Below are 23,250 nucleotides of genomic sequence, written 5' to 3'. Positions count from 1 at the left end.
AACAGGTCGACGGGGTGACATGCAAAAATGTCTGTACGAACATAGAACGCTCTAGCGGAACGGCGAGACTAAGGAAAGGCCGACCTAGAGGAGATACAGTCCAGGAAATGATACAAAAGGACAACAGTGTGTGGAGTGGTTACACATTAGTTAAGAGTTCCTTGACTTATGGAGATGATGTGGAGTAGTTGTGTAACAACGTCTACACTCCGAATATGGAACGAGCAGAACCTGGATTGGTGACAAATACCAAAATTAAATTGGCAGTTAAAACGTTGCCAAGCTCAAATCGCTGCGTCCACATTACTGAATAATGGCCCGCAATCTTGGACAACGGCTCGGGTTGTCATCACACGGCAAGCGGAAAAACCGAATAATCTGCAACCGGAAGACTAACTGCCTATCAGTTTGACAGCTTTTCAACTAAAAATACTAGAAAGATTAATAAATGTATAAACTGAGTCAAATATGAATGTTCTCTTGAGCACAACATGCTCACTCCAAAGGCAAGTCAGTGGATACTGCAATGCATAAGGCTGTTAATAATATAAATAAAATCCTAGAACACTAGGAATATGGCCTAAATGTTTTATTGGAGCAATCATGGAAAGTTTCAACTCGATAGAAGTTCATCCAGCTTTAACAAAGTGGATTTGCTACATGTTAAGCTGCAGAATGATCACATCACAATGGTTCATAAAATCTGCAAAGAGAGTACTGACGCAGGTCATGGTAATTGCATTAAAGCTATATGTGCCTGTCATCCATTACTTGCATAGTCAATTCGGTAGAGAATTGTCAAACTCACTACGTATGAAGACAACTGGGAATCTGAAGACGGATTAATCGTCAACGTAAAAAAATACTGCTCTAGTACTATTTAAAAGGAAATATAAGATCCCGAATTTGACTAGTATAAAGCTGTTAGGGTAGCCCTACAGCACAAAGTATCTAGGAACTATCTCATTAGATAGTAAGCTGTAGTGTAAACCTCATGTACAAGAGACAGGGAAGAAAGCCTCAGCGACTCTGTTTCATCCAAGTGGATGCATGTGGAGTCTATCGCTCACACTCTATTATTGCGTATTTAACGCAATTGTCAAGCCAATAAAAAACCCTATAAGGTCATTGATTGGTGGACACCCACACAAAAATGGACGTATTCCAAAACATAGAGGGGTGTACAAATTATCAATAGTAAGCATAACCTGAACGCTAAAATCTACCTTGACAGCACGTAATATTATACACTACCAGCCTGCAGACTTAATGCTTCTGCCTAACCTAACCAACACAATTTAAGAGTCACATAGAGACTCCAACATAATCATAGTTGAAAACTCCTGCTGTTAACGTGAATGTATCCCTCGGTGACTTTAAATCTATCCACTTCGAGCTATCTCACCGATTCGATGGATACTAGCAGTGTAGGTATTTGGTTGGCTTCACATCATGCGGATCACGTAAATAAATATCTCCCTTTCTACAGATCTATACCTTTGGGTCTACATCTTACCATAATGGTTGCTACATTCAATCAGCGCCATGACCAGATACCTATTAGCTACGGCACTCATTTTCTGGGAACAGGCGAAGCTTTAACATTACTTCCTTTCGCTCTGTTCAGAAACAAAAACACGTTCCTTGATGTTACCTCCCTTGCCCTTGACACCCAACTTCAAATCTGTGCTCTCGATTTTTGGGCATATCGCCATATTTACAGCCTAAGATCCCTTCGTATGCCTTGTCGATGGGATTAGCCAGCCTCACGGACCTGAGAGGGGCCCCCTCGGCCTTTTAAAAGCAAGCATATTGTCTTCAGCCAAACGCTGCCTCTTTATTTCACACGTTGTCCTATCCTTCTCATACTGATTGCAGCATAGAGGGTTTCTTGAGCCGAAACTCTTGCCAGCGAACATGCTACCACGTACTTTCAATGCTTGAGGCACAGGCAAAGCGCTCACTATTCTGATTGGTAGGAAAAATTACTGCTCCCATGCATAGGATAACTGGTAAAGCGGCCATTTACTGTGATAGGTCTCTCTTACCCTTTCTACTTCGTACCCTCATCCGTCTTTTCAAACTCGCCTGCCACACCCGCACTGAGCTCTTCGACTGCTTTTGCTATCAACATCTGCTGAGATGCCTGGCCGAAGAGACCGCACCCAAGTAGCGCTCTAAGCGCCATTTTAATATACACTCTATTATTTCAATATCTCCCTTCCTTTTTGTGATACATCTTTGCGGGCCCAGCGGTCTATTCTTAAATATTGGAAGGAAAAATCGTCCAGCATAATAGCGCTTTTTGCAGTTGTTCAACCGTTTCTTTTCGAGGCGGCTCGGCATCGCGAAGGGTTCGTTCAAGGCGGCTGGAAATGCGTTCGAGCTGCAAATCATCCCATAGCTACGATGTTCAGAATAATTCGAATTAGCGGTGTTACCATTTTCCGGCCACCGACAGTCTGCGCACATGCAAGCGCCGAAATTGCTTTGCCACACAGGTGGGTGCTATGGAGTTCGGTTTGGCCCTATCACCTAGAAGAAGGTGTTTACCATTGTAAGGATGTAAAGAGTTTAGGTTTCAATTTCTCCAGCGCTTGTAGGTTTCAATATATTTCTGTAATGGTTAGAAAGAAAATCCTTAACTTTCTTCCTTGAGAGCTTCTTAGCAGATAGAGGTGTGGAGTGTGGAGGCTTTAATTCAAACCATACACATACAATCTCAACTGGACCCAAATCAAAAGGTCGAAGAATATTGTTAGACAAATGATGAAAGAAAACTTAGGCATGATAGGCATGCATTTAATACATACGGGTTCCATTCCCCATCTACATTCGCAGCATCTTTAGTGTGCTGCCGAATAAATTAGGACATCAGTGGATTTACAATTGAATTCCTTTCATTTAGGATGCTTTCATATTCCACATTTAATTGCAGTAAATGGCAGGTCTTGTTTAGATTTTTACCTTGTCTATCAACATTCTGTAGCATTAAGTAATTTGACCTTTAATTGTAAATTGTACCCGAAAGTCAATATCTCTGCCTTATTGTAGGATAACCAACGAATTAACAGTCCCAACTTATTTTTATGTCCTTTGGGAATGTTTGATCGCATTTCTGTTCGCATTAAAATGTGCCAAATCGGAATTGAATAAATAGAAATTACGGTAAAGGCACAGCTCCTCAGACTTAATTGAAAGAACAAAGGAGAGACGAATAAAATGAATAAAAAAGAAAATAAATTTTAATAAGAAAAAATCTTTGAGCGACTAAACCGTGATGGGAATATCTACAAATATTTGCAGTTCTTAAAATGTATCTATTGTTAGCCAAATTACGTGCCAAGTTCTTTTAAGATAAGCAAATACGTTCTGTGTGCCAGTATGAGCTCATTATGAGCGCGCCTACGGATAAATTGGTATTAATAGATTTTGTGATATTAACTTCTGACAAACTCATAAATAATTCTATTTGTTGTTGTTTTCTATTTACATTTCCAAAAAGGTGAAGGAATTTGTTGTCACTGAAAGTGTGCGCAGGTTACGTAAATACAGCAGCGCACAAAAAAATAGCACTGAAAATTTTTATCAAATTTCATCAATTCAATTCTTCTTTGTTTTATTTTCGATATTTTAATAAAAAAATGATGTGTTCATTATCCAAATTTTGGGGAACGTTTACAGGCGCATTCAACAGAACTTGATCAGTTACATTGGATTTACTAGCAGTGCATTATTGGCAATGCCTCCGCTCTTTCTCTTGTTCACTATTATATCAATATTCTTTAAATGTATTTAATTAGCGAGAGAAACCCATATTGCTTTAAAAGTTTTTTTTCTTGATATTAAAAAATAATTACAAAGTTTGCACATGGCGATGGTTACGAGGACATGTTTCAAGAATTTTACATTTTTATCAGACAGTTTTTTGGGAGCTGAATTATTGAACTCGAAATCTCCTATATTTATACTGATGTAAAGGCCGATGCAGCTATCCACTCAGCCATATGAATTCCCCGTTGCTTGCTTTTTGAGTATGCTAAGTATTGTCTTTTTGTTGCTATTCCTTTTAAAAGCAATTAGGTACATATATACCAAATTTTTTTTAATACAGATGTGTGGGGAATATGTTTAGGCTCGTTCAACAGAACTTGACCAGTGACATTGGATTTACTAACAGTGCATTATAAGCAATGATTCCGCTCTTTCTGCTGTTCACTATTATAACAATATTATTTGTTTATGTAATTTGATTAGCGGGGCAGACTCATAAAGCTTTATACAATTTTTTTTTATTTTTTTTTTATTTTTTTATTGATATACAAAAAAGTTACAAAATTTGCACGCGGCGATGGTTACTAGGACATGTTTCTGAATTTCATTTCTTCATCAGCTTGCTTTTCGGGAACCGAGCTATATACTATATATTTTTAATTCAACTTGTATGGAATATTTTCAAGCGCGTTCAACAGAACTCGTTCAGTGACATTGGATTTACTAGCAGTACATTATTACCAATGCTTTCATTGTTCACGATTGACCAATATAATCGTTCTTTGTGAAACTAAAATTGATTGAGCTGCAAAACTGCATATTAAAATAAAAAATACAGAGAATTACCAATAAAAAGTTCGAAATTTTCATAAAATTCTTTCAAAAATATTTTTGAAAACGTTTTTGTGATTGATTCTCATAGTTTCGGTTACATATTTGATGGCATTTTTTCTTAAAACATCCAAAAAAAGAACTTAATGAACGAAACTTGATACAAATTTCTACTGCTATTTTTTTTTCGCTGGTGTATATGTGAAACGGCAGCGAGTTATAAAATAAAACTAAAGAAAAGTGATGCCGAAAAGATGACGTAGCGAAAACAAACCAATAATAGGTGACAATAATAATAATGTGACAGTGTGATACCGAAAGGATAATTGTACCGATTACCAATGATAAAGCAATACAATGAAATTACAAGGTGGAAGGGAACGATAATATAACGAAAAGGAAGCTACAGCAAAACTTATTTTGAAAGAAATTGTATAAGGATTTTAGATTTTCCGTTTGGTAAAGTTGGAAAGGCGTACATGGGAGACATTTTCATCCATTGTGATTGTGCTCAATTAGTGCCCGAGGGTGGCACATTTGTCCAACCAGATTACTTTCTAGTAGTCCTCAATTAGGAGGATTTAAGAAAACTTTCTATCTATAACGAATTAAACTAAAGGCGAAATATTAACTTCCCAACCTCTTCCAACCTGCCGAAAATTGGTGCGCCCAGAAAACTCCGAGTCATCTTGCGTGCAGTCCTGGATATTGACAGAAAAGGTTACGAATAGAAGCCTCTTCCTCCTAATACCGACAGCTTCTGCAGAAGGAAGTCGTTGGCATGCGCTACTGTCGGAGCATCGCTGCAATAGCCTTATGACCTGTGATGAAACCCTACTCTCACTACAGTTTTGGTTTTGGCTTAAGAAGGAAGCTAGTTCCTTTCCTATACAATCGTGGCATTGAGGACCGAGAGACCTCGCAATCATACCGGTTGGTCCACAAGAAGTCCTTTGCCTTAGCATTATATTCCTAAATTTTCCTCAGAAGATTGCTTAGAGGTGATCGTATTGAGCGAATCGCCTCGTTTATGTCCATATTGGTATCTTTCATGGCCATCTATTCTGCAAATTCATTCCCCTCAATATCCCTGCACTCCGGTACGTAGCAAAGGCCCTGTGCACGTCAGCGAGGCTTGACAACCCCGCACGCAATCCGACTTTATCAGGTTATATTCTAATGCCTTCAAAGGAGCCTGGCTGCCGATAAAGATCGTATCGCCTGAAAGACACTGCTTGGGTCTGGAAGTGGGTACGACTCATTTGCCTGCATATGCTTTCAGTACATTTCAGGTCCAGTTTCTTTTTACATTTTGAGCCGTATATGAAGATATAAATGTCTTATAACCTTGCTAATGCCTTCCTACCTCGAAGAATATCTAATGTTCTGCACCAGGAAGCCAACAACTGTCATTGTTTAATATTGCCGCGTGCCGCTATTCGGTTGGCTTCCACTTTTAGATTTTCCTAGACTTAGAGTCCATTTCGTGGCCAAAACCGGCACGACCGCTTGCCTGATATTACCAGACATGCTGGATTTTGCACTTTCTCAACTATATGCTGATTTCGCTGTTTGTCGAGCCCAAGACAAGAGCGTCGTTTACACTTGGTAAGTTGAAGGTGCGGTTCCCATGAGCTCCCTAAAAATTGTCAGGAACTTATCTGGGATCAAAATAACTAAGCGGTCGGTTTATGCGACTACCTATGCCTTGGTGTTCCATGTCACAACAGATGTACTGTGTATGAACGTTATTGAAGGAACTTTCAAAGTCAACGAAGCCTGCCGCGGTTTACTCTTTGCAATTGAGTGATTTGCCTTTCTGTTATGGGTGTTGAGCTGCATCCATCTCATAATAGTTAGCGTTGTTTCTTAAGGTCTATAAATCTATCCAGTATTTAAAGGATAAGTTAGGGGAGGTTCATTGGCGTGTTGTCTTTGGTTTGCCTGGAATGAACACCACGCTTACACTTCTCCAGGTTTCGGGAATATAATCATCTTGTAGGCATCTTGAAAAGATGTTCTGCACATGGTGTATCAATTTGTCGCCCATGGCAGGGCAAAATGGTCAGTATGACTACATACAATTCCCTCGATTTAAAAGTTTTTAATAATTTTATAGCTCCTAGTATCTTATTTTCCTTTACGATATTTGTGATGTCAGTTTCCAGAGAATAAGCGCAACTTTCTGGCAAAGTGACGTTCGATGCAAATATGTTTGCGGGAAAGAGTGTCTCGATCGAGATCTCCAAAGTTTTCTGGCCAGAGACGGTCCATGGGCCATCAGACCAATTAATGCTACTTGGAGCTACATATATTCGACCCTGATAGTGTTATGCGAAGTCTTGATGCTTCATTTGTTGTCTCAAGTTACCCACAGTAATGCTTTCATGATTCCCTTTTAGCCTTCGTAATGATCTCAGTTGCCAAGAATAGCCCTTTCAACCTCATAAATATTCAGCTTTACAAAACTTGCTTTATTTAATGAATTTGTTCCATCTTTCAGGTTGTTATCTTCACCGTTTGGGTCGCCTCTGCTATTTATTCAACGCCAAAATTTATATTTAGCAAAACCATTAAAAATATTCATGAGAATGAACATGAGGAAGAGATTTGTGTGCTCGATCGTAAAATGTTCGATTCAAGATTATTGGATATGATAAGCTTTGGTTTGCTGTACGTTGTGCCGTTGTTGGTGATGCTGGTAAGTGAATAGGCACCTGAGGTATATCTACTATTTCATTTTATGCATTATGATCACATGGATAAATTCGGTTTGCTTGGTAGAAAAATTTGACCAAATTATTCAACTTGACCCTACAGGTTAATGGCTCGTACGGACTCAGTGACAGTTTGCAATATCTTCGGTTGAGATTAGATTTTCATTGAATTGCTTGGGAGCCACTTCCGGTACACAGACGTGTGGGTGGTAAAGAACAAGCAGTGGAGCTTATCAAAATGGCAGCTTCCTATAATCCCACAGAGCCCAAAACTACCATGGAAATAGGGCCGTACATAAAAAGAGAGGTGCTCAGGCAATATAATATCCTGGCTAGAAGGGTCAAAAATGCTGCATAGAAAGGCATTATTAGGGGGTACAACATAAAGCGGTGTAAATCCATGATTAGCCTCCAGAAAAACCGCCTTAGAACTCCAGCAGGCATCCTGACAGGTCAATGCATACCCTAAAGCCAAATACGCAAGCCAGGCACCACTGAAGATGGTATTGGAGCACAACACCTTATCGAATGCAATGGTATTGCGAAAAGAAGACTTCAAACTAAGCAGTGAAGTTAGAAAGTATGAACCTACACTCTCTGAAGCTGAGCATCACTGCTGTGAAGATAGATATAACATACCTTTATATCGCAGTACATTACGTCATCAAAAATCAAACTATGGACAAAATATGACCTAAGCAATTAGGTGAGCTTAAAGAATAGATACCAATATCACTAGGCTCGTTGTGACACCACACAAAGGCACCATTCACACTTGATCTAAAGCTACCAAGTCCTTGATGCCATACTCAACGACCTGTTGTAGACTACGCAGACAACGTGCACTGAGATATCGCTGTCTGGGACCGCTTAACGTCGCGCAGTTGCCGATAAGTGGGCCACCCTTTTTCCTTTCATGGTCTTTAAAGCTCCTACAGCATCTTAGATAGTCAATACCCTGGAGTTTGTTGCCATCTATCGTTGGCTTGACGATTGATGCACTTTTTAAGTATGTCTTGAGAGCCATATCAGGAGTTCCGCACTGAATGAGTAAGAGCCAAGGAATTTGATTGGCGCTTGGCTGTTGCTAAAAAAAAATTTTTTGTTCAACTTTCTGCCTTCTACAATGGCCAGTTAGTTTGTAAGAGAGTTAAGGTTTCGATCGGTTGAACAACCCTTCTCCAACCGCACCATTTAAATATAACCTTCGGTGTATATGGAAATGCTGCCATCAATAGGGCTCACACTGCAGCTACTCGGTATTCCTCTAGCTCCAAGAGTATGATATCAGATTTATATCAGGCATTTTTGCCAATAGCTCATTTACATGTGTAAAGTGCATTTGTAGGCTTGTTTTGACACCGAATGACGTTATCCTTCAAGTTCAACTTTTTGTCCCAAACTATGCCTAGAAATTTGTTCTTTTCGGCCAGGTTAAGGCGCAAACAATTTCATTGCAGTAATGCTAACGGTGGTGCTTTCTTCCTTGTAGTATATAAGACAAGCTCTGTATACTTAATCACGATTAATGTTGAGTCCGTATCGAAAAATCTACAAGAAAACCTCTTGCAAAGCTACCTGCATGGAGTCACACAAAGTTTTGATGAAATTTACCTCTGTAAGCAATGGTGAGGTCATTCGAGGACCTTGCTTAATAGCTGCCTCAAAATCTGGCAAATCTGGCAACTTTGCCGCTCCTAGTAGCTGAAGCCTTGACCTGGCGAGCGCAGAACAAGAACACAGAACGTACTCAACCGTTTGTACCTACAGCTCGCTCTTCCTACATCTGCTGCTTACGAGGACTAACCTATAAGCATGTGACACCAGAAGGCAATGTCCAGTTAATATAACCATCGTGAGCCTTAAGTCTTCTCTCTTCAGAGATATCAGCCATTTTGTGGGTCTAATATCGTAGGACATCTGCTGCTTATGAGGACTAACTTATAAGTATGTGACAGCAGAAGGCAATGTCCAGTTAATTTGACCATCGTGAGCCTTAAGTCTTCTCTCTTCAGAGATATCAGCCACTTTGTGAGTCTAATATCGTAGGACTTGCACATGACTTTAGAAATTTTACTGCCCTGTGCATCCCCCCACGTGTTTCCTGGTTGATGGTTTATATGCAACTCCTGTTTACGGATTGCGACATCTACCATCGATTCATCGAGTGCTGCACCCTCCTTTGCCAACTTATCGGCCCTTTCGTTACCTTCTACCCCTTTATGGCTGGGAACCCAGCATAGATGTATGATTCGGCCTGAGCGAAGTCTCTCTATTTTTCCTTGCATTCCAGGACACATATCAATGAAGTATTGTGTGATATTGTTGCCTTGATCGCCGCTTGACTATCAATATATATATTGAGGCGACTTCAGCTCAAGCACACTTCCACAAGAGTTTCTGCTCTTTTCTTCAAGGATACAGTGTCCAACTGAAGGACACTGCAGCGATCTGGCGATCTGTAGGATCTTGTTATTTGTGAATCGACACTGTAAACAGCAGGAAGGGCTTCGTTTATTTGGAACTATCTAATCTAATATCTATATCTAATCTAATCTAATATCTAATATATCTAATATATCTAATATATCTAATATATATTATAAATGGGAAAGTTTGGATGTTAAGATGTTTGGATGTTTGGATGTTTGGATGTTTAGATGTTTGGATGTTTGGATGTTTGGATGTTTGGATGTTTGGATGTTTGGATGTTTGGATGTTTGTCCAGACGTTTGTCTTTGTGACTCAATAACGCAAGAACGGCTGGACCGATTTGGATGAAATTTTGCACACATATAGCCAATAGTCTAGAAGGATCTACTAGCTATATATTTTTCAAAAGGGGCGTGGTCCCCGCCCCCTAGGAACAGTTATAATTTAATTATTATATTTTTTCGTCTTTGCGACTGAATCACGCCAGAATGGCTACACGGATTTTGATGAAATTTGGGACACAGACAGTAGTCTACTAGAGAAATTTTTTTCGACCATGGAAAGAGGGGTGGGGGTCCCACGACCCTTCGAGAAATTATTTTTCATAATTTTTACACATTATAACTTTACGTATACTGGCCTTCACCAATATCACAGACTCAAGGGGTCAAATAAGTCGAGGGCTTACAAAGTAAGCAGTGACACCCTCCGCCCGCCCCCCTTTATCTCCCCCTCTGGTGTAAAATCCATAAATTGTTATAACTCAATCTAAATTTTCTCCTAAATCAATAGTTTTTGGTATCTGGTACATACAGAACGAGATCTAGGCAATTTTGGAGGAACGATCAGTGGTCCTCTCCTCTACTCCCGCCATCCGCCCTCCATCAATTGTTTTTATTAGCAGCTTTTATTAGCTTTACCTGTATGTTTCTATCTAACTTTTTATTCGCTCCAATGCGCCTGCTGCCTTATTAACATGGTTTTATAATTAGCTTCACCTTATTTGTAATCCCGTAAGGGTCATATCGAGACCCTTCCGGGATCATTTCTGGATGGTTTTCGGGATCGGTCCGGGATTACGCCGGGGTAATTTCGGGACTTTTTCGGGATCATTTTGAGACCCTTCCGGGATCATTTCTGTATAGTTTACGGGATCCGTCCGGGATCCCGTCGGGGTTATTTTGGAACATTTTCGGGACTATTCCGGAATCATTTCGGGACTATTTCGCGATCATTTGGGGACCCTTCCGGCATCATTTCTGGATGGTTTTCGGGATCCGTGCGGGATCTCGTCGGGGTCATATGGGGACTTTTTCGGGATCATTTGGGGGCTCTTCCGGCAACATTTCTGGATGGTTTTCGGGATCCGTCCGGGATATCGTCGGGGTCATTTGGGGACTTTTTCGGGATCATTTGGGGGCTCTTCCGGCATCATTTCTGGATGGTTTTCGGGATCCGTCCGGGATCTCGTCGGGGTCATTTGGGGACTTTTTCGGGATCATTTTGGGGCTCATCCGGCATCATTTCTGGATGGTTTTCGGGATCCGTCCGGGATCCCGTCGGGGTCATTTCGGGACTTTTTCGCGACTAATACGGGATCATTTGGGAACCCTTTCGGCACCATTTCTGGATGGTTTTCGGGATCCGTCCGGGATCCCGTCGGGGTCATTTCGGGACTTTTTCGCGACTAATACGGGATCATTTGGGAACCCTTTCGGCATCATTTCTGGATGGTTTTCGGGATCCGTCCGGGATCCCATTAGGGTAATTTCGGGACTATTAGGGGATCATTTGGGAACCTTTCCGGCATCATTTCTGGATAATTTTCGGGATCCGTCCGGGATGCCGACGAGGTCATTTCGGGACTATTTCGCGATCATTTGGGATACCTACCGGCATCATTTCTGGATGGTTTTTGGGATTCGTCCGGGATCCCGTCGTGGTCCTTTCGGGACTTTTTTTCTACTAATACGGGATCATTTGCGGACCCTTTCGGCATCATTTCTGGATAGTTGTCGGGATCCCGTCACGGTCATTTCGGGACTATTAGGGGATCATTTGAGGACCTTTCCGGCATCATTTCTGTATTGTTTTCGGAATCCTTTCGGGATCCTGTCAGGGTCATTTTGGGACTTTTTTGGGGCTAATACGGGATCATTTGGGGATCCTCTAGGGGTCATTTCGTGACTTTTTCTGTTTTATTTCGGGATCATTTGGGGACCCTTCCGGCATAATTTCTTGATGGTTTGCCGGATCCATCAGGGTCATTTGGGGACCATTTTGGGATCATTTGGGGACCCTTCCGGCATCATTTCTGGATGGTTTTCGGGATCCGTCCGGGATCCCATCAGGGTAATTTCGGGACTATTAGGGGATCATTTGTCGACCTTTCCGGCATCATTTCTGGATAATTTTCGGTATCCGTCCGGGATGCCGACGAGGTCACTTCGGGATTATTTCGGGTTCATTTGGGATACCTACCGGCATCATATCTGGATGGTTTTTGGGATTCGTCCGGGATCCCGTCGGGGTCATTTCGGGACTTTTTCTCGACTAATACGGGATCATTTGCGGGCCCTTTCGGCATCATTTCTAGATAGTTGTCGGGATCCGTTCGGGATCCCGTCAGGGTCATTTCGGGGCTTTTTCGGGATCATTTAAGGATGGCTTTCAGGATTCGTCCGGGAACCCGTCACGGTAATTTCTGGACTTTTCCGAGACTATTTCGGGATCATTTTGGGACCTTCCCAAAATAATTTCTGGATGGATTTCGGGATTTGTCCGGGATGCCCTCAGGGTCATTTTGGGACTATTAGGTGAGCATTTGAGGACCGTTCCGGCATCACTTCTGGATGGTTTTCGGTATCCGATCAGATTCCCGTCGGAATAATTGCGGGACTTTTTCGGGATCATTGGGGTCCCTTCCAAAAGCATTTCTGGATGGTTTTTGGGATTCGTCCGGCATCCCGTCGGGGTCATTTCGGGACTTTTTCTCGACTAATACGGGATCATTTGCGGGCCCTTTCGGTATCATTTCTGGATAGTTGTCGGGATCCGTTCGGGATCCCGTCAGGGTCTTTTCGGAACTATTGGGAGATCATTTGAGGACCTTTCCGGCATCATTTCTGGTTAGTTTTCGGGATCCTTTCCGGGTCCCATCAGGGTCATTTCGGGACTTTTTCGGCATCATTTAAGATTGGTTTTCAGGATTCGTCCGGTATCCGTCAGGGTAATTTCTGGACTTTTCCCAGACTATTTCGGAATAATTTTGGGACCCTCCCAAGATCATTTCTGGATGGATTTCGGGATCTGTCCGGGATGCCGTCAGGGTCATTTTGGGACTATTAGGTGATCATTTGAGGACCTTTTCGGCATCACTTCTGGATGGTTTTCGGTATCCGCTCAGGATCCCGTCGGAATTATTGCGGGACTTTTTCGGGATCATTTGGTGTCCCTTCCGGCATCATTCCTGGCTGGTTTTTGGGATTAGTCCGGCATCCCGTCGGGTTCATTTCGGGACTTTTTCTCGACTAATACGGGATCATTTGCGGGCCCTTTCGGCATCATTTCTAGATAGTTGTCGGGATCCGTTCGGGATCCCGTCAGGGTCTTTTCGGAACTATTAGGTGATCATTTGAGGACATTTCCGGCATCATTTCTGGATGGTTTTCGGAATTTGTCCGGGATCCCGTCGGGGTTATTTCGGGACCTTTTCGGGGCTAATACGGGATCATTTGGGGATCCTCTAGGGGTCGTTTCATGACTTTTTCTGTATTATTTCGGGATCATTTTGGGACCCTTTCGGCATAATTTCTTGATGGTTTGCCGGATCCATCAGGGTCATTTCGGGACCATTTTGGGATCATTTGGGGACCCTTCCGAGATCATTTCTGGATCCGTCCGGGATGCCGTAGGAGCCATTTCGGGATTTTTTGTTACTTTTCCGGGATAGTTTTTGCACCCTTCCGGGATCATTTCTGGATCTGTGCGGGATCCCATCTGGGTCAATTCCGGACTATTTCGGGATCATTTTGGAATCCTTCCGGAATCATTTCTGTATGGTTTTCGCGATCCATCGTGGATCCCCTCGGAGCCATTTCGGAACTTTTTCTGGAGTTAGTCGGGATAATTTAGGGACCCTTCCTGGATATTTTCTGGATGGTTTCTGAGATCCGTCCGGGAGCCCGTCAGGGTAATTTCGGAACTTTTTCGGGACTATTTCGGGATCAATTTGGTACCCTTCAGGAATCATTTCTGTGTGGTTATCTGGATAAGTCTAGAATCGTGTCTTTGTCATTTCGGGTTTTTTTGGGACTACTTCGGGGACTTTTGGAAACACTTCCGGGGCGTTTCTGGATGGTTTTCGGGATCCGTCCGCGATAGCGTCGGGGTCTTTTCGTGGCTTTTTCTGGATAATTTCGTTATCATTTTGGGATCCTATCAGGTTATCAGCTCATAAAGTTCTTTTTTTTACTCAATTACAAAAATAAAATGCATTAGACAGAAAAAAAATTTTAAACAGATAACTTTATAAGTAGGCTAACGTGAATAGCCCACATATTTCATTTTCTCCTTGCGGACGGGGCCGCGGGTAAAGGCTAGTATATTATAAATGGGAAAGTTTGGATGTTAAGATGTTTGGATGTTTGGATGTTTGGATGTTTGGATGTTTGGATGTTTGTCCAGACGTTTGTCTTTGTGACTCAATAACGCAAGAACGGCTGGACCGATTTGGATGAAATTTTGCACACATATAGCCAATAGTCTAGAAGGATCTACTAGCTATATATTTTTCAAAAGGGGCGTGGTCCCCGCCCCCTAGGAACAGTTATAATTTAATTATTATATTTTTTCGTCTTTGCGTCTGAATCACGCCAGAATGGCTACACGGATTTTGATGAAATTTGGGACACAGACAGTAGTCTACTAGCGAAATTATTTCGAACATGGAAAGAGGGGTGGGGGTCCCACGACCCTTCGAGAAATTATTTTTCATAATTTTTAAACATTATAACTTTACGTATACTGGCCTTCACCAATATCACAGACTCAAGGGGTCAAATAAGTCGAGGGCTTACAAAGTAAGCAGTGACACCCTCCGCCCGCCCCCCTTTATCTCCCCCTCTGGTGTAAAATCCATAAATTGTTATAACTCAATCTAAATTTTCTCCTAAATCAATAGTTTTTGGTATCTGGTACATACAGAACGAGATCTAGACAATTTTGGAGGAACGATCAGTGGTCCTCTCCTCTACTCCCGCCATCCGCCCTCCATCAATTGTTTTTATTAGCACGCTTTTATTAGCTTTACCTGTATGTTTCTATCTAACTTTTTATTCGCTCCAATGCGCCTGCTGCCTTATTAACATGGTTTTATAATTAGCTTCACCTTATTTGTAATCCCGTCATATCGAGACCCTTCCGGGATCATTTCTGGATGGTTTTCGGGATCGGTCCGGGATTACGCCGGGGTAATTTCGGGACTTTTTCGGGACTATTTCGGGATCATTTTGGGACCCTTCCGGGATCATTTCTGTATAGTTTACGGGATCCGTCCGGGATCCCGTCGGGGTTATTTTGGAACATTTTCGGGACTATTCCGGAATCATTTCGGGACTATTTCGCGATCATTTGGGGACCCTTCCGGCATCATTTCTGGATGGTTTTCGGGATCCGTGCGGGATCTCGTCGGGGTCATATGGGGACTTTTTCGGGATCATTTGAGGGCTCTTCCGGCATCATTTCTGGATGGTTTTCGGGATCCGTCCGGGATATCGTCGGGGTCATTTGGGGACTTTTTCGGGATCATTTGGGGGCTCTTCCGACATCATTTCTGGATGGTTTTCGGGATCCGTCCGGGATCTCGTCGGGGTCATTTGGGGACTTTTTCGGGATCATTTTGGGGCTCATCCGGCATCATTTCTGGATGGTTTTCGGGATCCGTCCGGGATCCCGTCGGGGTCATTTCGGGACTTTTTCGCGACTAATACGGGATCATTTGGGAACCCTTTCGGCATCATTTCTGGATGGTTTTCGGGATCCGTCCGGGATCCCGTCGGGGTCATTTCGGGAATTTTTCGCGACTAATTCGGGATCTTTTGGGAACCCTTTCGGCATCATTTCTGGATGGTTTTCGGGATCCGTCCGGGATCCCATTAGGGTAATTTCGGGACTATTAAGGGATCATTTGGGAACCTTTCCGGCATCATTTCTGGATAATTTTCGGGATCCGTCCGGGATGCCGACGAGGTCATTTCGGGACTATTTCGGGATCATTTGGGTACCTACCGGCATCATTTCTCGATGGTTTTTGGGATTCGTCCGGGATCCCGTCGTGGTCCTTTCGGGACTTTTTTTCGACTAATACGGGATCATTTGCGGACCCTTTCGGCATCATTTCTGGATAGTTGTCGGGATCCCGTCACGGTCATTTCGGGACTATTAGGGGATCATTTGAGGACCTTTCCGGCATCATTTCTGTATTGTTTTCGGAATCCTTTCAGGATCCCGTCAGGGTCATTTTGGGACTTTTTTGGGGCTAATACGGAACATTTGCGGATCCTCTAGGGGTCGTTTCGTGACTTTTTCTGTTTTATTTCGGGATCATTTGGGGACCCTTCCGGCATAATTTCTTGATGGTTTGCCGGATCCATTTGGGTCATTTCGGGACCATTTTGGGATCATTTGGGGACCCTTCCGAGATTATTTCTGGATCCGTCCGGGATGCCGTAGGAGCCATTTCGGAATTTTTTGTTACTTTTCCGGGATAGTTTTTGGACTCTTCCGGGATCATTTCTGGATCTGTGCGGGATCCCATCTGGGTCATTTCCGGACTATTTCGGGATCATTTTGGGATCCTTCCGGAATCATTTCTGTATGGTTTTCGCGATCCGTCGTTGATTCCCTCAGAGCCATTTCGGAACCTTTTCTGGAGTATGTCGGGGTCATTTGGGGACTTTTTCGGGATCATTTGGGGCTCTTCCGGCATCATTTCTGGATGGTTTTCGGGATCCGTGCGGGATCTCGTCGGGGTCATTTGGGGACTTTTTCGGGATCATTTGGGGGCTCTTCCGGCATCATTTCTGAATGGTTTTCGGGATCCGTCCGGGATATCGTCGGGGTCATTTGGGGACTTTTTCGGGATCATTTGGGGGCTCTTCCGGCATCATTTCTGGATGGTTTTCGGGATCCGTCCGGGATCCCATCAGGGTAATTTCGGGACTATTAGGGGATCATTTGTGGACCTTTCCGGCATCATTTCTGGATAATTTTCGGTATCCGTCCGGGATGCCGACGAGGTCATTTCGGGATTATTTCGGGATCATTTGGGATACCTACCGGCATCATTTCTGGATGGTTTTTGGGATTCGTCCGGGATCCCGTCGGGGTCATTTCGGGACTTTTTCTCGACTAATACGGGATAATTTGCGGACCCTTTCGGCATAATTTCTGGATAGTTGTCGGGATCCGTTCGGGATCCCGTCACGGTCATTTCGGAACTATTAGGGGATCATTTGAGGACCTTTCCGGCATCATTTCTGGATAGTTTTTGGAATCCTTTCGGGATCCCGTCAGGGTCATTTCGGGGCTTTTTCGGAATCATTTCAGGATTCGTCCGGGAACCCGTCAGGGTAATTTCTGGACTTTTCCGAGACTATTTCGGGATCATTTTGGGACCTTCCCAAGATCATTTCTGGATGGATTTCGGGATTTGTCCGGGATGCCCTCAGGGTCATTTTGGGACTATTAGGTGAGCATTTGAGGACCGTTCCGGTATCACTTCTGGATGGTTTTCGGTATCCGTTCAGATTCCCGTCGGAATAATTGCGGGACTTTTTCGGGATCATTGGGGTCCCTTCCAAAATCATTTCTGGATGGTTTTTGGGATTCGTCCGGCATCCCGTCGGGGTCATTTCGGTATCATTTCTGGATAGTTGTCGGGATCCGTTCGGGATCCCGTCAGGGTCTTTTCGGAACTATTGGGAGATCATTTGAGGACCTTTCCGGCATCATTTCTGGTTAGTTTTTGGGATCCTTTCCGGGTCCCATCAGGGTCATTTCGGGACTTTTTCGGCATCATTTAAGATTGGTTTCAGGATTCGTCCGGGAACCCGTCAGGGTAATTTCTGGACTTTTCCCAGACTATTTCGGGATAATTTTGGGACCCTCCCAAGATCATTTCTGGATGGATTTCGGGATCTGTCCGGGATGCCCTCAGGGTCATTTTGGGACTATTAGGTGATCATTTGAGGACCTTCCCGGCATCACTTCTGGATGGTTATCGGTATCCGATCAGGATCACCTCGGAATCATTGCGGGACTTTTTCGGGATCATTTGGGGTCCCTCCCAAAATCATTTCTGGATGGATTTCGGGATCTGTCCGGGATCCCGTCAGGGTCATTTAGGGGTGCGTTCGAGATCCCGTCAGGGTCATTTCGGGACTTCTTCGGGAATATATCGGGATCATTTCTGGATGGTTTATGGGATCCGTCCATGACCCCTTAAGGGTCATTTCGGGACTATTAGGTGATCATTTGAGGACCTTTCCGGCGTCACTTCTGGATGATTTTCGGTATCCGTTCGGGATCCCGTCAGAATCAATGCGGGACTTTTACGGAATCATTTGGGATTCCTACCGGCATCATTTCTGGATGGTTTTCGGGATTTGTCCGGGATCCCGTCGGGGTTATTTCGGGACCTTTTCGGGGCTAATACGGGATCATTTGGGGATCCTCTAGGGGTCGTTTCGTGACTTTTTCTGTATTATTTCGGGATCATTTTGGGACCCTTTCGGCATAATTTCTTGATGGTTTGCCGGATCCATCAGGGTCATTTCGGGACCATTTTGGGATCATTTGGGGACCCTTCCGAGATTATTTCTGGATCCGTCCGGGATGCCGTAGGAGCCATTTCGGGATTTTTTGTTACTTTTTGTTTTTGCACCCTTCCGGGATCATTTCTGGATCTGTGCGGGATCCCATCTGGGTCAATTCCGGACTATTTCGGGATCATTTTGGAATCCTTCCGGAATCATTTCTGTATGGTTTTCGCGATCCATCGTGGATCCCCTCGGAGCCATTTCGGAACTTTTTCTGGAGTTAGTCGGGATAATTTAGGGACCCTTCCTGGATATTTTCTGGATGGTTTCTGAGATCCGTCCGGGAGCCCGTCAGGGTAATTTCGGAACTTTTTCGGGACTATTTCCGGATCAATTTGGTACCCTTCAGGCATCATTTCTGTGTGGTTATCTGGATAAGTCTAGAATCGTGTCGTTGTCATTTCGGGTTTTTTGGGACTACTTCGGGAACTTTTGGAAACACTTCCGGGGCGTTTCTGGATGGTTTTCGGGATCCGTCCGCGATAGCGTCGGGGTCATTTCGTGGCCTTTTCTGGATAATTTCGTTATCATTTTGGGATCCTATCAGGTTATCAACTCATAAAGTTCTTTTTTTTACTCAATTACAAAAATAAAATGCATTAGACAGAAAAAAAAATTTTAAACAGATAACTTTATAAGCAGGCTAACGTGAATAGCCCACATATTTCATTTTCTCCTTGCGGACGGGGCCGCGGGTAAAGGCTAGTATATTATAAATGGCAAAGTTTGGATGTTTGGATGTTTGGATGTTTGTCCAGACGTTTGTCTTTGTGACTCAATAACGCAAGAACGGCTGGGCCGATGTGGATGAAATTTTGCACACATATAGCCAATATTCTAGAAGGATCTACTAGCTATATATTTTTCAAAAGGGGCGTGGTCCCCGCCCCTTAGGAACAGTTATAATTCAATTATTATATTTTTTCGTCTTTGCGACTGAATCACGCCAGAATGGCTACACGGATTTTGATGAAATTTGGGACACTGACAGTAGTCTACTAGCGAAATTTTTTTCGAACATGGAGAGAGGGGTGGGGGTCCCAAGACCCCTTCGAGCAATTACTTTTTAATAATTTTTACACATTATAACTTTACGTATACTGGCCTTCACCAATATCACAGACTCAAGGGGTCAATTAAGTCGAGGGCTTACGAAGTAAGCAGTGAAACACTCCGCCGCCGCCCCCCCCCCCCCCCTTTATCTCCCCCTCTGGTGTAAAATCTATAAATTGTTGTAACTCAATATAAATTTTCTCCTAAATCAATATTTTTTGGTATCTGGCACATACAGATCGAGATGTAGACAATTTTGGAGGAACGATCAGTAGTCCTCTCCTTCTACACCCGCCATCCCCCTCCTTCAATTGTTTTTATTAGCACGCTTTTATTAGCTTTACCTGTATGTTTCTATGTAACTTTTCATTCGCTCCAATGCGCCTGCTGCCTTATTAACATGGTTTTTTAATTAGCTTCACCTTATTTGTAATCCCGTAAGGGTTATAACGAGGCCCTTCCAGGATCATTTCTGGATGGTTTTCGGGATCGTTCCGGGATCCCGCCGGGGTAATTTCGGGGCTTTTCGGGACTATTTCGGGATCATTTTGGGACCCTTCCGGGATCATTTCTGTATAGTGTTCGGGATCCATCCGGGATCCCGTCGGGGTTATTTTGAGACATTTTCGGGACTATTCCGGAATCATTTCGGGACTATTTCGCGATCATATGGGGACCCTTCCGGCATCATTTCTGGATAGTTTTCGGGATCCGTCCGGGATCCCGTCGGGGTACTTTCGGGATCATTTGCGTACCTTCGAGAGATAAATTCTTGATGGTTTCCGGGATCATTACGGGACTTTTTCGGGGTTATTTTGAGTCCCTTTAGGCATCATTTCTGGATGATCTTCGGGATTCGTCCGGCATCCCGTCGGGGTCATTTCGGGACTTTTTCGCGACTAATACGGGATCATTTGGGGACCCTTTCGGCAACATTTCTGGATGGTTTTCGGGATCCGTCCGGGATCTCGTCAGGGTAATTTGGGGACTTTTTCGGGATCATTTGGGGGCTCTTCCGGCATCATTTCTGAATGGTTTTCGGGATCCGTCCGGGATCTCGTCGGGGTCATTTGGGGACTTTTTCGGGATCATTTGGGGGCTCTTCCGGCATCATTTCTGGATGGTTTTCAGGAGCCGTCCGGGATCCCGCCGGTGTCATTTCGGGACTTTTTCTCGACTAATACGGGATCATTTGCGGACCCTTTCGGCATCATTTCTGCATAGTTGTCGGGATCCGTTCGGGATTCTGTCACGGTCATTTCGGGACTATTAGGGGATTATTTGAGGAACCCTTTCGGCATCAATTCTCGATGGTTTTCGGGATCCGTCCGGGATCTCGTCGGGGTCATTTGGGGACTTTTCGGGATCATTTGGGGGCTCTTCCGGCATCATTTCTGGATGGTTATCGGGATCCGTCCGAGATCCCGTCGGGTTCATTTCGGGACTTTTTCGCGACTAATACGGGAACATTTGGGAACCCTTTCGGCATCATTTCTGGCTGGTTTTCGGAATCCGTCCGGGATCCCGTCGGGGTCATTTCGGGACTTTTTCGGAACTAATACGGGATCATTTGGGAACCCTTTCGGCATCATTTCTGGATGGTTTTCGGGATCCGTCCGGAATCCCATCAGGGTAATTTCGTGACTATTAGGGGATCATTTGGGGACCTTTCCGGCATCATTTCTGGATAATTTTCGGGATCCGTCCGGGATGCCGACGAGGTCATTTCGGGACTATTTCGGGATCATTTGGGATGGTTTTTGGGATTCGTCCGGGATCCCGTCGGGGTCATTTCGGGACTTTTTCTCGACTAATACGGGATCATTTGCGGACCCTTTCGGCATCATTTCTGCATAGTTGTCGGGATCCGTTCGGGATTCTGTCACGGTCATTTCGGGACTATTAGGGGATTATTTGAGGACCTTTCCGGCATCATTTCTGGATAGTTTTCGGAATCCGTTCGGGATCCCGTCAGGGTCACTTCGGGACTTTTTCGGGATCATTTAAGGATGACTTTCAGGATTCGTCCGGGAACCCGTCAGGGTAATTTCTGGACTTTTCCGAGACTATTTCGGGATCATTTTGGGACCCTCCCAAGATCATTTCTGGATGGATTTCGGGATCTCTCCGGTATGCCGTCAGGGTAATTTTGGGACTATTAGGTGATCATTTGAGGACCTTTCCGGCATCACTTCTGCATGGTTTTCGGTATCCGTTCAGGATCCCGTCGGAATAATTGCGGGACTTTTTCGGGATCATTTGGGGTCCCTTCCGGCATCATTTCTGGATGGTTTTTGGGATTCGTCCGGCATCCCGTCGGGGTCATTTCGGGACTTTTTCTCGACTAATACGGGATCATTTGCGGGCCCTTTCGGCATCATTTCTAGATAGTTGTCGGGATCCGTTCGGGATCCCGTCAGGATCTTTTCGGAACTATTAGGAGATCATTTGAGGACCTTTCCGGCATCATTTCTGGATAGTTTTCGGGATCCTTTCGGGGTCCCGTCAGGGTCATTTCGGGACTTTTTCGGGATCATTTAAGGATGGTTTTCAGGATTCGTCCGGGAACCCGTCAGGGTAATTTCTGAACTTTTCCGAGACTATTTCGGGATCATTTTGGGACCTTCCCAAGATCATTTCTGGATGGATTTCAGGATAAGTCCGGGATGCCGTCAGGGTCATTTTGGGACTACTAGGTGATCATTTGAGGACCTTTCCGGCATCACTTCTGGATGGTTTTCGGTATCCGTTCAGGATCCCGTCGGAATCATTGCCGGACTTTTTCGGAATCATTTGGGGTCCCTCCCAAGATCATTTCTGGATGGATTTCGGGATCTGTCCGGGATCCCGTCAGGGTCATTTAGGGATGCGTTCGAGATCCCGTTCGGGTCATTTCCGGAATTCTTCGGGACTATATCGGGATCATTTCTGGATGGTTTACGGGATCCGTTTAGGATCCCTTACGGGTCATTTCGGAAGTATTAGGTGATCATTTGAGGACCTTTCCGGCATCACTTCTGGATGATTTTCGGTATCCGTTCGGGATCCCGTCGGAATCATTGCAGGACTTTTTCGGAATCATTTGGGATCCCTTCCGGCATCATTTCTGGATGGTTTTCGGGATTTGTCCGGGATCCCATCGGGGTTATTTCGGGACCTTTTCGGGGCTAATACGGGATCATTTGGGGATCCTCTAGGGGACGTTTCGTGACTTTTTCTGTATTATTTCGGGATCATTTGGGGACCCTTCCGGCATAATTTCTTGATGGTTTGCCGGATCCATCAGGGTCATTTCGGGACCATTTGGGGATCATTTGGGGACCCTTCCGAGATCATTTCTGTATGGTTTTCGCGATCCGTCGTGGATCCCCTCGGAGCAATTTCGGAACTTTCTCTGGAGTATGTCGGGGTCATTTGGGGACTTTTTCAGGATCATTTGGGGGCTCTTCCGGCTTAATTTCTGGATGGTTTTCGGGATCCGTCCGGGATCCCGTCGGGGTCATTCCGGGACTTTTTCTCGAATAATACGGGATCATTTGGGGACCCTTTCGGCATCATTTCTG

At 44.1% G+C, this 23,250-nt stretch overlaps 1 protein-coding gene across 1 annotated transcript in view; it reads left to right on the top strand.

The window, feature by feature from the left end:
* LOC137239613 (trissin receptor-like) overlaps window positions 1–23,250 on the top strand; it is a 123,264-nt gene that overhangs the window by 76,178 nt on the left and 23,836 nt on the right. The window contains exon 4 of the mRNA XM_067765124.1: window positions 7,109–7,306. Coding sequence (XP_067621225.1) covers window positions 7,109–7,306 — 198 coding nt within the window. The remainder of the gene's footprint in view (window positions 1–7,108; window positions 7,307–23,250) is intronic.

Source organism: Eurosta solidaginis, chromosome 2 (genome assembly GCF_040869045.1).
Source record: "Eurosta solidaginis isolate ZX-2024a chromosome 2, ASM4086904v1, whole genome shotgun sequence".
NCBI classification, from domain to species: domain Eukaryota; kingdom Metazoa; phylum Arthropoda; class Insecta; order Diptera; family Tephritidae; genus Eurosta; species Eurosta solidaginis.
The sequence above is the reverse complement of the archived record's forward strand: the minus strand, read 5'-3'. Positions and strand labels throughout refer to the sequence as shown.